This window comes from Meriones unguiculatus, chromosome 17 (genome assembly GCF_030254825.1).
Source record: "Meriones unguiculatus strain TT.TT164.6M chromosome 17, Bangor_MerUng_6.1, whole genome shotgun sequence".
NCBI lineage: Eukaryota > Metazoa > Chordata > Mammalia > Rodentia > Muridae > Meriones > Meriones unguiculatus.
In genome coordinates, this window is record NC_083364.1 from 15,854,545 (window position 1) to 15,868,040 (window position 13,496).

A 13,496-nucleotide genomic window follows, 5' to 3' on the forward strand; every position below is an offset into this window, starting at 1 on the left:
ATCTGATCACTACGGAGCTCTTCAGCCCTACAGCTCACTGGGGGCTTTGAAGTAGGCAATGTCTGGCTCTGAGGACAAAGGTCCTGTCAGTCCAAGCTTTAAGTTTCACGGCAGAAAGCTGACACACAAGGACCAGTTCTCGCAGACAGAACAACCCCAAATGACATGCCTACTCTTTCCACCAAATGTGCCAGTCAGGGAAACGCCACTGTGGGAAGTGGCTGGGGAGAGACCGAGGGCTCCTGTAGATGGCGCTGTTGTCTGTGCAGACAGACACTGTCCTTTCTGTCCTAGTCTCACTTCTATTGCTGTGACGAAATACCTTGGCAAAGGGCAACTTAGCAGGGGAAGGAACTTATTTGGCTTAAAATTCCAGGTCACGGTCCATGCCCGTGGGGAAATAAAACCCGGAACTTAAAGCATCTAGTCACATCTCACCCAGGAACAGAAAAGAAATGCACGCTTGCTTGGTTACACTTAGCTTGACTCTTAAACATCACTCTTAAACCCCTGCCTACGTAGAGGTGCCACCTACTGTGGGCTGGGTCTTCTATGTCCTTAGCTGAGGCAAGGCCCCAGAGGTAAGTCCCATAGGAAAATCAGACAGAGGAAGCCATCATTGAGACTCTCATCTAGGCTGACAAAGTTACACAGTCTGGGCCGGACTAAGTTTGGACAGGTTCAAGAGACAGTGCTCTCGGGGGACCCCACCACCGAGCTCTCTCTGCATCAGGAGCCCCACTTCCCCATGCACGACTCCCACTCCCATTTTTCACTCCTTGCTGAAATCCCAACCTCTCCATGTGCCAGAGGAGAGCCCGCCTTAGCTCATCGCTGCCATTGCCCCTGCCCCATAAACCCCGCATTCTCAGCCTCCAGAGCTCTCTTCCCCCAGCTCTGCAACCTTGCCTATCACTTTCCGCTGCCTGGAGGAGGGCCTGGGCGTGGACCGCCGCATCACCAGGTTCGTGCTGCCTGTGGGAGCCACGGTCAACATGGACGGCACCGCACTCTACGAAGCCCTGGCAGCCATCTTTATTGCGCAAGTCAACAATTACGAGCTCAACCTTGGCCAGATCACCACAATCAGGTGAGATGATGATGATGTCATCAGCTAGGCAGGACAGAGGCCGTGTGTACAAACAGGTTTATATTATGTCTTAGTCCTGCCTTAGATATATATAATTATGTATATGTAGATATCACAAAATCTGAAAAGAGAAAGCAACCTGTGAAACATTTCTCGTCTCCAATATTTTGGACAAAGTATGTAGGATGCTCAATAGCATTTGTCTCCAGGCTGATTTTTTTTTTTTTCATTCCCATTGCATATAAGTCTTCCTACCACACAAGAATGAAAATGTTAACTCTGTGAAGGAAAGTATTTTCTTCATTGAAAAATTCTGCCATACACACACCCTGATTTAAGATGGTTTGACTTATGATCTTTCCCTTCCTCCCTCTCTCCCTCCCTTGCTCTGTCCCAATTTTACCTCTCTCTTCTTTCTTTTCTTCATTTTTTCTTTTCTTTCTTCCTTCCCTTCCTCAAAACTTCCTGTCTTTCTCCCTCTCTCTCTCAGCTGGCTGCCCTGGTATCCTGAGTTGCTGGGATTGTAGGCCCACTGTGTAATGTAATGATGTTTTGAGTTTATAAGAGTGTGAGCATGATACATGTTCAGTACAAACTACACTTAGTATTTTTTAAAGTTTTTAAAAATTTTGTGTGTATGTATATGTGCCTGTGTAAATACATGTTTGCCACATGTGTGAACATACTTTTCAAGGTGGGGAACAGGCTTCAAGTTCCTTGGAAGTGGAGTTACAGGTGGCTGTTTGATGTGGGTCCTAGGAATAGAGCTTGGGTCTTCTGTGAGGGCAGTTAAGTACTCTTAACTGCTGAACCATGTCTTCAGCCACCCAGTTTTAAATAACTAAAAAGTACATTTATTTGTGTGTGTGTGTGTGTGTGTGTGTGTGTGTGCCTCAGTGCACATGTGGAGGTCAGAGGACCACTCACAGGATTCAGTTTTCCACATCCCCTGTATGGGTCTCAGGGTTTGAACTCAGGTCAGGCGTGGCATTCCAGCATCTTTACTCTAGACTTCATTTTTGCCTGGAACCTTTTCCTAGGGTAGTGATGTGGTACCGGGGTGGAGTGTTTTAATTGACAACTTGGCAGCAGCTGGAGTCACCTGAGAAGACCTCAGTGAAGGCCTGGCCTTTGGACATGTCTGTGGGAGATGATCTTGACTGTTTTAATTAAGGCAGGAAGGCTCAGCTTAGAAAGTGGGCTTAGGTCCTGAATTGCGTAGAAGGAGAGTGTGACCTGACCCATAGCTCTGCATACATTTGTTTTCCTGCTCTTGACTATGTTGCTGACTGTTTCAAGTTCCTGCCGTGACTTTTCTGCAGTGGTGGACTGTAGTCGGAGACTGTGAGCCAAAACAAAACCCTTTCTGCCAAAGTTTCTTTTTGCCAGATATTTTATCTCAGTAACAGATATGAAACCTGAGCAGGCACAGTCCTGGCTCTCTCCTGTTCACAATGAGAAAATAAGGTGTGCCTGCCATTCTCCTGATGAGGCAGGGAACACTCAGTTCATGTGCAAGGGGTAAAGCTCATTAAGAGAACGTTCCCACCCAAGAGTCCATTATTTAATGCCAGTGTGAGTAACTGCTCAGTCATCGTTCTGATAAAGCCATTGTCTGGGAAAATCATCTCCCTTTGTTCTATGTTTATGGTTGTAGGATCTAGACAGGGGTTTCCTAAGCTACTGGGAAAGAGAGCTGGCACCTGGATGCCACTACTACTTTTTCTGGTAAACTTAGTGGCCTTTACAACACACATCACATCTTGATGTGCTATTGGATTTGATGCTGGAGTTTGAACATAGGTCACCCGTGACCCAGTAGATCCTACTTTGAATTTCATATTAATTTGTGGGACTGGAAATGGGAAAACAGGCTTTGTATATGCTAGACAAGTGCTCGATCACTGAGAAATACCCCTAGCTTTTTTTTTTTTTAATTTTTAAAAATTATCTGAGTAAGAAATGTTTTTTAGTGGGCTGGGACACACGGCTCAGCGGTTAAGAACACTTGATGCTGTGCAGAGGACCCGTGTTCAGTTCCCACTGTTTATATGTTGTCTTACAACTGTTTGTCACCCCAGGTCCAGCTGACCCAACGCCCTTTAATGGCTTGCATGGGCGTCAGGTACATATACAGTACACAACATACATGCAGGCAAACATTCATACATATGAAATTGAGAAAACCAACAACTTAAAATTCAAGAAAGAAATAGGCTCAAAACCCAAGATAGGCCAGAATGCCCTTGCCTCCAGTGTGGTGAGCTGTATTTGCCTTCTTCAAAAAATAACTTCTGCTTTTTCCAGCCACAGCTTTTCAGGATGATAGCTGACAAAAGTTGCATATATTTAAGGTGGATTTCATGATTTTTTGATGTATGTGCACTTTGCAAGATGATCACCACCGTCAGACTGACTAGTACATTTATCTTCTTGTATGATTTTCTTCCTTCCTCCCCCAGTCTCTTCCATTCTGCTGTCTGTGGCTTCTCTTTTCTCCTCTAATTTCCTCTTCTCCTCCCATCTTTTCCACTCTCTTCCTCGCTCTTGTCTTTTGGTCCTTTCCCACCTCCCCTTCTAATCTTGATGTCTTCTCCTTTTCTCATCTTCCTTTTCCCCCTCCCTCCCTCTCTCCCTCTCTTCTCTCTCCCTTGTTCTTTTCTTTTTCCTTTTTGCTCTTCCCCAACCCCCGAGCCTCTTCCCTCCTCTCCTCTCCCTTATCTGTCCTTCTATTTCCCTCTCTCTCCCTTTTCTTTCTGTTGAATAGGCTTAAGGTCCATCTCTTTGAAAAATTCAAATCTAAAGACAGTATCATTAGCCCCACACCCTGCACATTAGATCTTCAGAACTCACTCATCTGCTAGCTAGACATTTTGTACCCTTTGCAGACATTTTTCATCTCCCAGCCTGTCTTCCCAGCATCATGGTTTCTACTTTTTGCTTCTGTGATTTTAATTTTTCAAATTTAGTTTCACATCAAAAGTGAGATCATGTAGTGTTTTTCTTTCTATGTTGGCTTGAGGATTTAATATAAGATGCCCTCCCCTGCCTGATCTTTCAAGCTTCTGCTCTCTCTTTCCTCCTGAATTCCTGACTCTCTTCTCATTTGCAGCATCACAGCTACGGCTGCCAGTGTAGGAGCAGCTGGCATCCCCCAGGCAGGACTGGTCACCATGGTGATTGTGCTCACGTCTGTCGGCCTGCCCACAGAGGACATCACACTGATCATAGCTGTGGATTGGTTCCTGTGAGTGTGCTTTTGGCTTAACTGTGGGCCTATCCCTTCTCATAGCTTTTCCTGAAGGATTTTGCAAGGACAGTTGTAGGATGTTAGAGGGTGAGGGAGGCATTGGAAAGTCCTGCTAATGATGGCTTAGAAGCCCATAGATTTATCATTTTGGGGACCTGGAGTGAGGAGAATTCAGAAAAGGAGGGCTCTGTGCATCAGCAAGCCAACTTCTCTTTACCTCATGTAGAAATTATAGAAAGGTGTTCAAATATTTTTTAACTCAAATTTTACACAGTTTTTTCTTAGTGAAAATGTTAATTTTAAAGAATTTTAGAAGTAAGAAGAAAACATAGGTTACCTGTTGTATTAAATAGTGAATAATTTTGGCTTAAAAATCATCTGTGATGATGGGCAAAAGGATTTTGGTGGATTTATGATCTGAAGGCTATGACTAGGCACATTTTCTCCTTGCCTCTCTCCTGTCCCCCTTTTCCTTTGCACTAATTAAATTTGCTCTTTGACACTTTCATACATATATGCAATGCCTTCTGATTATTCCTCCCACTCTCTCTTAATTCCTTTTCACGCCTGTCACCCTCTTCCCTACGACTCCTTCTTCCCACACTCATGGTTTTATATGTGAATTGCCAAGTTGGAACAGGGCCATTTGTGTGTCTTGGCTTGAGACTATGCCATGGGCTCATGAGAGGGTAGATTCCTTTCACAGAATCTATTGGGAACCACTCAGCAGGGAGGAGCCACTCCCTAATCCTTCACCTTCCTCTCTCTTTCCCTCCCTCTCTTTCTTTCTTTTCTTTTTCCTCCTTCTGTCCTTTTCTTTTCTTCCGTTCTTCCTTCCCTTCCTTTCCTTTTCTATTTCACTCATCCCCCTCCCTTCTTCCTTCCCTCTTCTCTTTCTTTCTTTCTTTCTTTCTTTCTTTCTTTCTTTCTTTCTTTTTCTTTTTCCTTCCTGCATAACTTTGTCTTTTCACCATTCATTCTCTCTCATATTTCTTTTTTGATGACATGGAATTTACCCAAAATGTTGATTTTCATCCCCATGTGGGAGCTGTGAGCAAAGCCAAGTCTCATTTGTCCAGAAGGTCTAAAATTTCACTAGGGCAGTCTCCAGCTCACCCGACACCTACATTGACCCATGTGACAGTCTTTATCAAGTATTCATATCTAACGGTCTGCATCAGACGCTCCTGTCTGCCTCAGACCTCCATTTCCAATAGCCTATATCAGATCCTAATGTCTGATAGTTTGTATCAGACTCATATCTAATCATCTCTAAGTTAATATATTTAGAAACAAGAACCACAAATCAGACCACACCTGACAGTTTCAGGGATGATATTGTCAGGAAGGGAAACTGAGGAAGAGTGGGGCCTGTTCGAGGTGGTTCACAAAGGAGCCCTTCATCCCTCCATTAATCTATCTGTTCTCTACCAGTGACCGACTTCGTACGATGACCAATGTGCTGGGGGACTCAATTGGAGCGGCCGTCATTGAGCACTTGTCCCAACGGGAGCTGGACCTGCAGGAGGCAGAGCTGACTCTCCCCAGCCTGGGAAAGCCCTACAAGTCACTCATGGCACAAGAGAAGGGAGCATCGAGGGGTCGGGGAGGTAACGAGAGCGTCATGTGAGAAGCTTCTAGCTCTCTGTGCCAGGAGGAGGGAAGGGGCTGGGAGGGGAGTCCTGGGGACCATGTGTTGCCCCGCTGACTGTGGGCTGAACATACATGTTCTGTGTGGCTTCTCTGGGGACTGCTGAGATAAAAGAGAGGGAATGAAAGGTATCCAAGGTGTATTCATCACTGTTGCATTTGTGTTCTCCAAATACAAAAACAGCCCAAGGGGAGGAAGATTTATTTTGGCTTATGGTTACAAAGGTTCACCAGAGTAGGAAGGCATGGAGGAAAAGAGCAGCTCACTTCGTGCGTGGTGGTCAGAAACCAGAGACAAGAAGAAATGAAAAATGACCAAGGCAGGATACAGTTCCTCAAGACATCCTACCTGTGACTACTTTCTTCAACTATACCCTTCCTCCTAGTTTTTACCTCTTTCCAAAACAGCAATCACGTTATGGAAACATCAAGGGAATGATTCATTCATTAAGTCAGAGCCCTCACAAAGCAGTCATTTCTCAGACACACAAAGTGTGCTTTAAGAATTTTCTGGACACTTGTTTCGGTACAGTCCAGCTGTACAAGAAAGTTCATCATCATAAAGGTCTCTGTTCATCTCTGAGTGTGCTGAAAACTTGAAGGATGGTGTGAGAAAAAAGGGGAAAGAAACATTTGAAATTGGGGGAGGAAAACCTTCAAGTTCAGCAAGAAAGATCAACTTATTCTTTATGTGGTGAAGCTGACAAGGGCAAAGAAAAATGCCTGCTGTTTCTTGTGATAAAGTTATGTGTGGATTTTGTCTTGAGATCCTAAAGACCACATTCAGATTTAATGACTCATTAATAAGACTCAAAGAACTCAAAAAGCCACTCTCCTCTCACATACGGTTTATTCGGGTTCCAATTGAAAACAACAAAGACAAGTGGTTGGGGCTGGGGTGGGATGGATCAGATGCACGTTTCCAGTCCCTTTCTAGTGAAGTCATGGAACCCAATGGCGTCTTCCCACAGCATAGGTGGCAACATGCATGACGCCCTGATGTCTTAGTTCTGTTTCTTGTGGTGACAACACACCCAGACAAAAGCAACTTAAGAGCCAAAGGGTTTATTTGACCCTTACTTCTTGGTTAAAGTCCACCATGGCAGAGAAGTCAAGGTGGCAGGATGTCAAAGCTGCTCTTGACATCCACAGTGAAGAGCAGAGAGAATGAACGTGTGCTTGCTCATGCTCCTTGGATCTCATTAAGTTTAAAGTCCAGCCCATAAAACTGGGTGGCCCACATTCAGGGCAGATCTTCTTGTCTCAAATAACTCAATTAAAATCCCTCACATGCCCCCGGGGAAACACAGTCTCAACAATTTCTCATCGAGATTTCTTTCCACTTGATTCTAAACTGTATCAAATTGACAGTTAAGACTGAAAACCATGAGGAAATGCACATGCACCTTGGGGCCTTGTCGCACAGGCATGGAACACCCACTGACTCATCATTTGTCAGTGTCTGGAGTGGACAGTCCACTGCAGTGTGGTCCAGGGCACCAACTGCATAGTACTAGGCACTGACTTGATAGTCAGCATGCACTCTTGAGTATGGCCGTGGGTCCCTGTTTTATTTGACACTTTGTCAGGACAATCATTCCAAACATTAGAGATGTTTTAGTTTCATTTCTGTTGATTTAGTAAAACACTTGGTCCAAAATCAACCTAGGGAGGGAAATGATTTATCTGCTGTAAAATTACCACGGAGGGAATCGAGGCAGGAAGTGGAAGGCGGGCCTGCTCCTATTTTACACAGCATTATCTGCAACCAAGAAACCAGTTTGTAGCCAAAGGAGTGCCACAGGAACTGTGGAGGATGCTGCATGCTAGCTGGCTGACAGGCAGACATCTGCCCAGCTGGGCACTGCTCACAGCGGGCCACATCAATCAATAAGACATCTGTCTTAGTCAGTGGTTTATTTTCGTGAGGGGACGACATTGCCACAGTCCTTTATTAAAAGAAAGCATTAAATTGGGACTTGCTTAGAGTTCAGAGGTTTGGTCTGTTTTCATCATGGCAGGGAGCATGGTGGCATGCAGGCAGACATGGTACTGGGGAGAAGAATCTGAGAGTTCTCCATCTGGATCTGCGGGCAACAGAACAGAGAGAGAGAGAGAGAGAGAGAGAGGGAGAGGGAGAGAGAGAGAGAGAGAGAGAGAGAGAGAGAGAGAGATTGGGCTCAGCTTGGGCCCTTGAAACCTCAAAATCCATCCCCAGTGACATACTTCATCCAATAAGGCCACCCTCCTGTCCTTTCAAATAGTGCCAATCTCTGGGGACCAAGAATTAAGTCTATGAGTCTGTGGGGGCCATTCTCATTCAAACCACAGCATCCCTCCTCCCAGATTCCAGCAGGCCAAACTGATCTGGGTAATTGAGACCAACTTAGATGATTCCGGGCTGTGTCGGGTCAATAGTTAAAGCCAAGTAGAATAAAGGTTATAGCTCAAGAGGTAAGCAAAGTCCAGTTCCTTATTTGGGGTGTGCAGGCGTGGAGCACTTTTTGCCCTCTGAATTGACCCCTTTACTGCACACGGGTTTGGAAATGAAACATTTTGCTGCAGGATAGGTCTCCAGGTCTAATATCTCCAACCATGCTGCCTCAGCGGATACCCCTTACAAACCAAAGATGGACATTAAGGATTTTTTTCCTGCACGTAAGTGACCCTGGCAGGACATCAAAGCCTTGGCGAAAACATAGAGAAATGGAAGCAGTTTATTTCCTACCACTGTAACTGAATAACTGAGACTGGAAACTTTATAAAATACGGAAGCTTGTGTAAGCTACTGGTTCTGGAAGTGGGAGTCTAACACCGGGAAAGTTCCACCTGATTCGATCAGCTTTGTGCTGATTCATAACATGGGAGATGCCGGGGGGGGGGGGAAGGGCATGTACAAGGAAAATGGAGTCAAACGTGATACCTAAGCCACAAATAAGGCATGAGTTTGGATATGAGCTTCTACCTTCATTGCTGAAACAGCTTTCACTAGGCTCTATCCACAATACTGCTTCATCGAGAAGGTAGGGCTCCGACAAGGACATTTTTGAAAGGTACAGTCAAGCCACTTACATAAAAACAGGATACTAGTTAAAGTCTGTTCTAAAAAAGACAGAATTAACTTTTTCTAAGTTAGATGACACCTAACTTGAACATATTTTTTTCCAGTAGTGGAAAGAAATGCTTTACATTCTTAAATTTAATTCTTTTAAAATATTTATTTTTATTTTATGTGTTTTACTTGTGTGTTTATGTGTTTTATTTTATGTGTTTTACTTGTGCACCATGTGTGTGGAATGCCCATAGAGGCCAGAAGAGGGCGCCAGATAATATGGAACTGGAGTTACAGTTGTTAGCTGCCACGTGGATGTTAGGACGTGAAACCTAAGTCCTTTGGAAGAGCACATAATGCTCTTAACTTTTGAGCCATTGCTCTAGCTCCCATTTTTTTAAGATTAAAAAAGTTCATTTTTCAAGAATTTTGTACACGCATACAACATTTTGGACATAACTATTCTCTGCTCCCCTTCCAACCCAAACCAGAATCATCCCTGACAACCCCCCCTTCTAACTTCTTGTCCTCTTTGCATAGACCACTGACTTCAGCCAGTGTTCTCCCTGGTCGCACTGATGCAGGGCCTTCCACAGGATTATAGGCACCCTCCTAGGTGCCAACTCCATGGAAAACACCGACTTCCCATGCCAGCAGCCTTCACATGCTAAGGATTTTCAGCTAGGGCTGGGGCTATGAGCCTCTCTTTCATACATGCTGGAATTTTGGCTAGCTTGATCTTGCACCAGTGTTGTGCAGGCAATCACAGCCCTTGTGAATTCGTGAGTCCTGTCACACTCAGAGGACATGCAGCACAATCTATTGAACACTGGCATCCTAACACCGGTCACTTCTCTGGAGAGAACTAACTCTCCTTACCCCGGCAGCACTTTCACAGCCATTATCTGCAACTGCTGGCTCTTGAGGTCTTTCTACCTCCCTCTTCCATGATGTTCTCTGAGCCATGTGGAGAGGAAGCAAGATGTACATGTTCTACTTGGGACTGAGTAATCCTAAATACAGTGCAGGTGTGTTTGGAGATGCCCTCACGTTGGGAAATAGAGGAGGAAGGCTCTGGGTCTATGCCATTTATTTATAGTCATCACTGAGGCATTTATGGTCAGAGATTAGAAATGGCCCCTGATCCCAAGCCAGGTGTGGTGGTGCATACATTTAATTCCAGCACTTGGGAGGCAGAGGCAAATGGGTCTCTGAGTCCAAAGGTAGTCTGGTCTAGAAATAGAGCAATTTCCAGGCTAGCCAAGTCTACAAAGAGAAACTCTGCCTCCAAAACAAAACAGTCAGCCAACCAACCAACCAACCAAACAAACAAACAACAATCATTGGACCCCTAGAAACTTTCCTAAAGACTCCAGTATTCAGCTCAATTTCAGCCTTGAGACCTCCTTTATCCTGTCTTGTGTTCAAAGGTCTTCATCCTCACAGTGCTTTGTGTGAAAGAGGCATGACAAGTCAATAGGTAAAAGTGCATTTTTAAAAAACATTCTTCCCTCCTCTGTCCTAGTTTCTTCATTAAGTTTCTTGTTAGAGTCCTATTGCTGTGACGGTGATAGCTTGTTTTGACTCACAGACTTGAAGGCTTCTATCCGTGACTGGTCAGCTTAGTTGGCTTGGGGCAACAGTGAAGCATATTTGGCTTAGTCTCTTCTGAGGCACACCTCTTTTGACTCAAAGACTTCCCCTCCTTAGGTCTCACCTCATAAAAGTTACGTCACCTCCCAATGTGCCAATGGCCCCTTTGGGGATATGCTAGATCCAAATTACAGTACAATGAAGTTAATTGTCAATCTCAGTGCCTGTGCTGCCAGTGTTCTCTTGAGGAGATTGTCTTTTGTGCTGATGTGCTCCTACTATTCGCTACTTACTTCTCCATGAGGAAATGGTTTTATATTGAAGTCTTTGATCCACTAGAACCTGAGTTTTGTACAGGATGATAGATATGGGTCTATTCATATTCTACATGCAGGCAGCCAGGTTGACAAGCACAATTTGCTGAAGATGCTTTCTTTTTTCCAGTGTGTGTTTCTGGCTTCTTTATAAAAAAAAATCAGGTGCACACAAATATGTGGATTTACGTCCAGGTCTTCAATTTCATTCTATTGATAAACATGTCTTTTTATGACAATACCCTGTGGCTTTTATTACTATAGCTCTGTAGTAAAACTTGAAATCAGGGATAGTGATACCTCCAATAGTTCCTTTGTTGTTCAGGATTGTTTTAGTTATCCCGTTTGTTTGATTTTTTTTTTCTGTATAAAATTGAGTATTGTCCTTTCAAGGCCTGTGAGGAATTGTGTTGGAATTTTGATGGATATTAAATTTAGATTGTAGATTGCTTTGGGTAGGATGGCATTTTTTTACTATGTAAATCATAGTGATCCATGAGCATGATGGACCTTTCTGTCTTCTGATATATTTTAAAATTTTTCTTCAAAAATTTGAAGTTTTTATTGAACAAGTCTTCACTTGCTTGGTTAGAGTTATCCTAAGATATTTTATGTTATTTGAGGCTATATTTCATATTATTTGAGGTTTTCCAGATTTCTTTCTCAGTCTGTTTGTCATTTGTATGTTAGGAGGGCTACTGATTTTTGTGAGTTAATCTGTATCTGTCTACATTGCTGAAGGTGTTACCAGCTGCAGGAGTTTCCTGGTGGAGTTTTTTTTTGGGGGGGTCACTTATATATAAATTCTCTGCAAATAAATATACTTTGATTTCTTCCTTTTCAATTTGCACACCTTGCTCTTTTTTTGGCTGTCTTATTGCCCTAGCTAAGACTTCAAGAACTATATTGAATCAGTACGGAGACTGTACAACCTTATCTTGTTCCTAATTTTAGTGAAATTGCTTCAAGTTTCTCTCTCTTTAACTTGATGTTATGCTTGCTGTAAATTGCCTTCATTATGTTTATGTAGGTCCCTTATATCCCTAATCTATACAGGACTTTTATCATAAAGCAGGCGCTGTGTGTGTGTGTAGGAGGTTGCATTTAATGAGGTGATCATGTGATTTTTCTTTCAGTTTATTTATATGGCATGTTGCATATACTAATTTTTGTATGTTGAGCTATCCCTGCATCTCTGGATGAAGCCACATCATTATGATGGATCTATTTGATGTGTTCTTGGATTTGGTTTGTGAATATTTTATTGAGTATATTTGTTGTTGTTGTTGTTTTTCATGACAGGATATCTGTGTAGCTCTGGCTTTCTTGGAACTCACTCTGCAGACCAGGCTGGCCTCAAACTCAGAGATCTGCCTGCCTCCACTTCCTAAGTTCTGAGATTACAGGTGTGTACCACCATGCCCAGCTTTTATTGAATATTTTTGCATCTATGTTCATAAGGGAAATTGGTCTTTATTTTTGTTGTTGTTGTTGTTGTTGTTGAGTGTGTGGTTTGGGTATCAGGGTAACTGTAGCCTGAATTTGGCAATGTTCCTTCTATTTTGTGGAATTTGAGGAGTATTGGAGTTAACATTTGTTTGAAATTCTGGTAAAAATTTGTGCTAAAACCATCTGGCCCTGGGTATTTTTTGTTTGGGAGACTTTTAGTGACTGCATATAGGTTTTAAATATATATTAAATATTAATATATATTAAATATTATATAATGTACTTTTTCTACGAAGCCAGAATTGCTTTTTTTTCCTGGTCTTGTTATTTATTACAGTTTATTCTCTTTGTATCCCGGGTGTAGCCCCCTCCCTCATCTCCTCCTGGTTCCACCTTCCTTCCCTCTTCTCCCTCTATGCCCCTTCCCTAGCCCACTGATAGGGGAGGTAGGTCCTCCTCCCCTTCTATCTGACCCTACCTTATCAGGTCTCATCAAGACAGGCTGCATTCTCTTCCTCTGTGGCCTGGTAAGGCTGCCACACACAGGTCAAAGAGCCAGCCACTGAGTTCATGTCAGAGACAGCCCCTGCTCCCTTTACTAGGGAACCCACATGGAGACTGAACTGCCATGGGCTACATCTGTGCAGGGGTTCTAGGTTATCTCCATGAATGGTTCATTGTTGGGACAGCAGTCTCTGCAGGCCCCTCTCTCTCCTGGGCCCAGATTTTTTTGGCTTGTTGGCCTCCTTGTGGAGCTCCTGTCCTCTTCAGGTCTTTTTATCTCCCCCTTCTTCCATAAGCATCCCTGCACTGTGCCCAAAGTTTGACTGTGAGTCTCGGCAGCTGCTTCGCTAAATTCTTTCAGAGGCCCTCTGTGGTAAGTTCCTGTCTTGTTCCCTGTCTTCTCCCACTTCTGCTATCTATACTGTTTGCTCTTCTGAATGATGATTAAGCATCTTCCCTAGGGTCCTCCTTGTTGTTTAGCTTCTTTGGAACTATAGATTTTAGTATGTTTATCCTATATTCTATGGCTAACATCCACTTATAAGTGAATATATACCATGTGTGTCTTTCTGCTTCTGGGTTATCTCACTCAGG

At 43.6% G+C, this 13,496-nt stretch overlaps 1 protein-coding gene across 1 annotated transcript in view; it reads left to right on the plus strand.

The window, feature by feature from the left end:
• The window catches only part of Slc1a6 (solute carrier family 1 member 6), a 21,963-nt gene extending 13,891 nt beyond the window's left edge, over positions 1-8,072 (plus strand). Inside the window, exons 7-9 of the mRNA XM_021655505.2 lie at positions 896-1,090; positions 4,203-4,337; positions 5,775-8,072. Coding sequence (XP_021511180.2) covers positions 896-1,090; positions 4,203-4,337; positions 5,775-5,970 — 526 coding nt within the window. The 3' untranslated portion in view covers positions 5,971-8,072. The remainder of the gene's footprint in view (positions 1-895; positions 1,091-4,202; positions 4,338-5,774) is intronic.
• Positions 8,073-13,496: the final 5,424 nt, after the last annotated feature.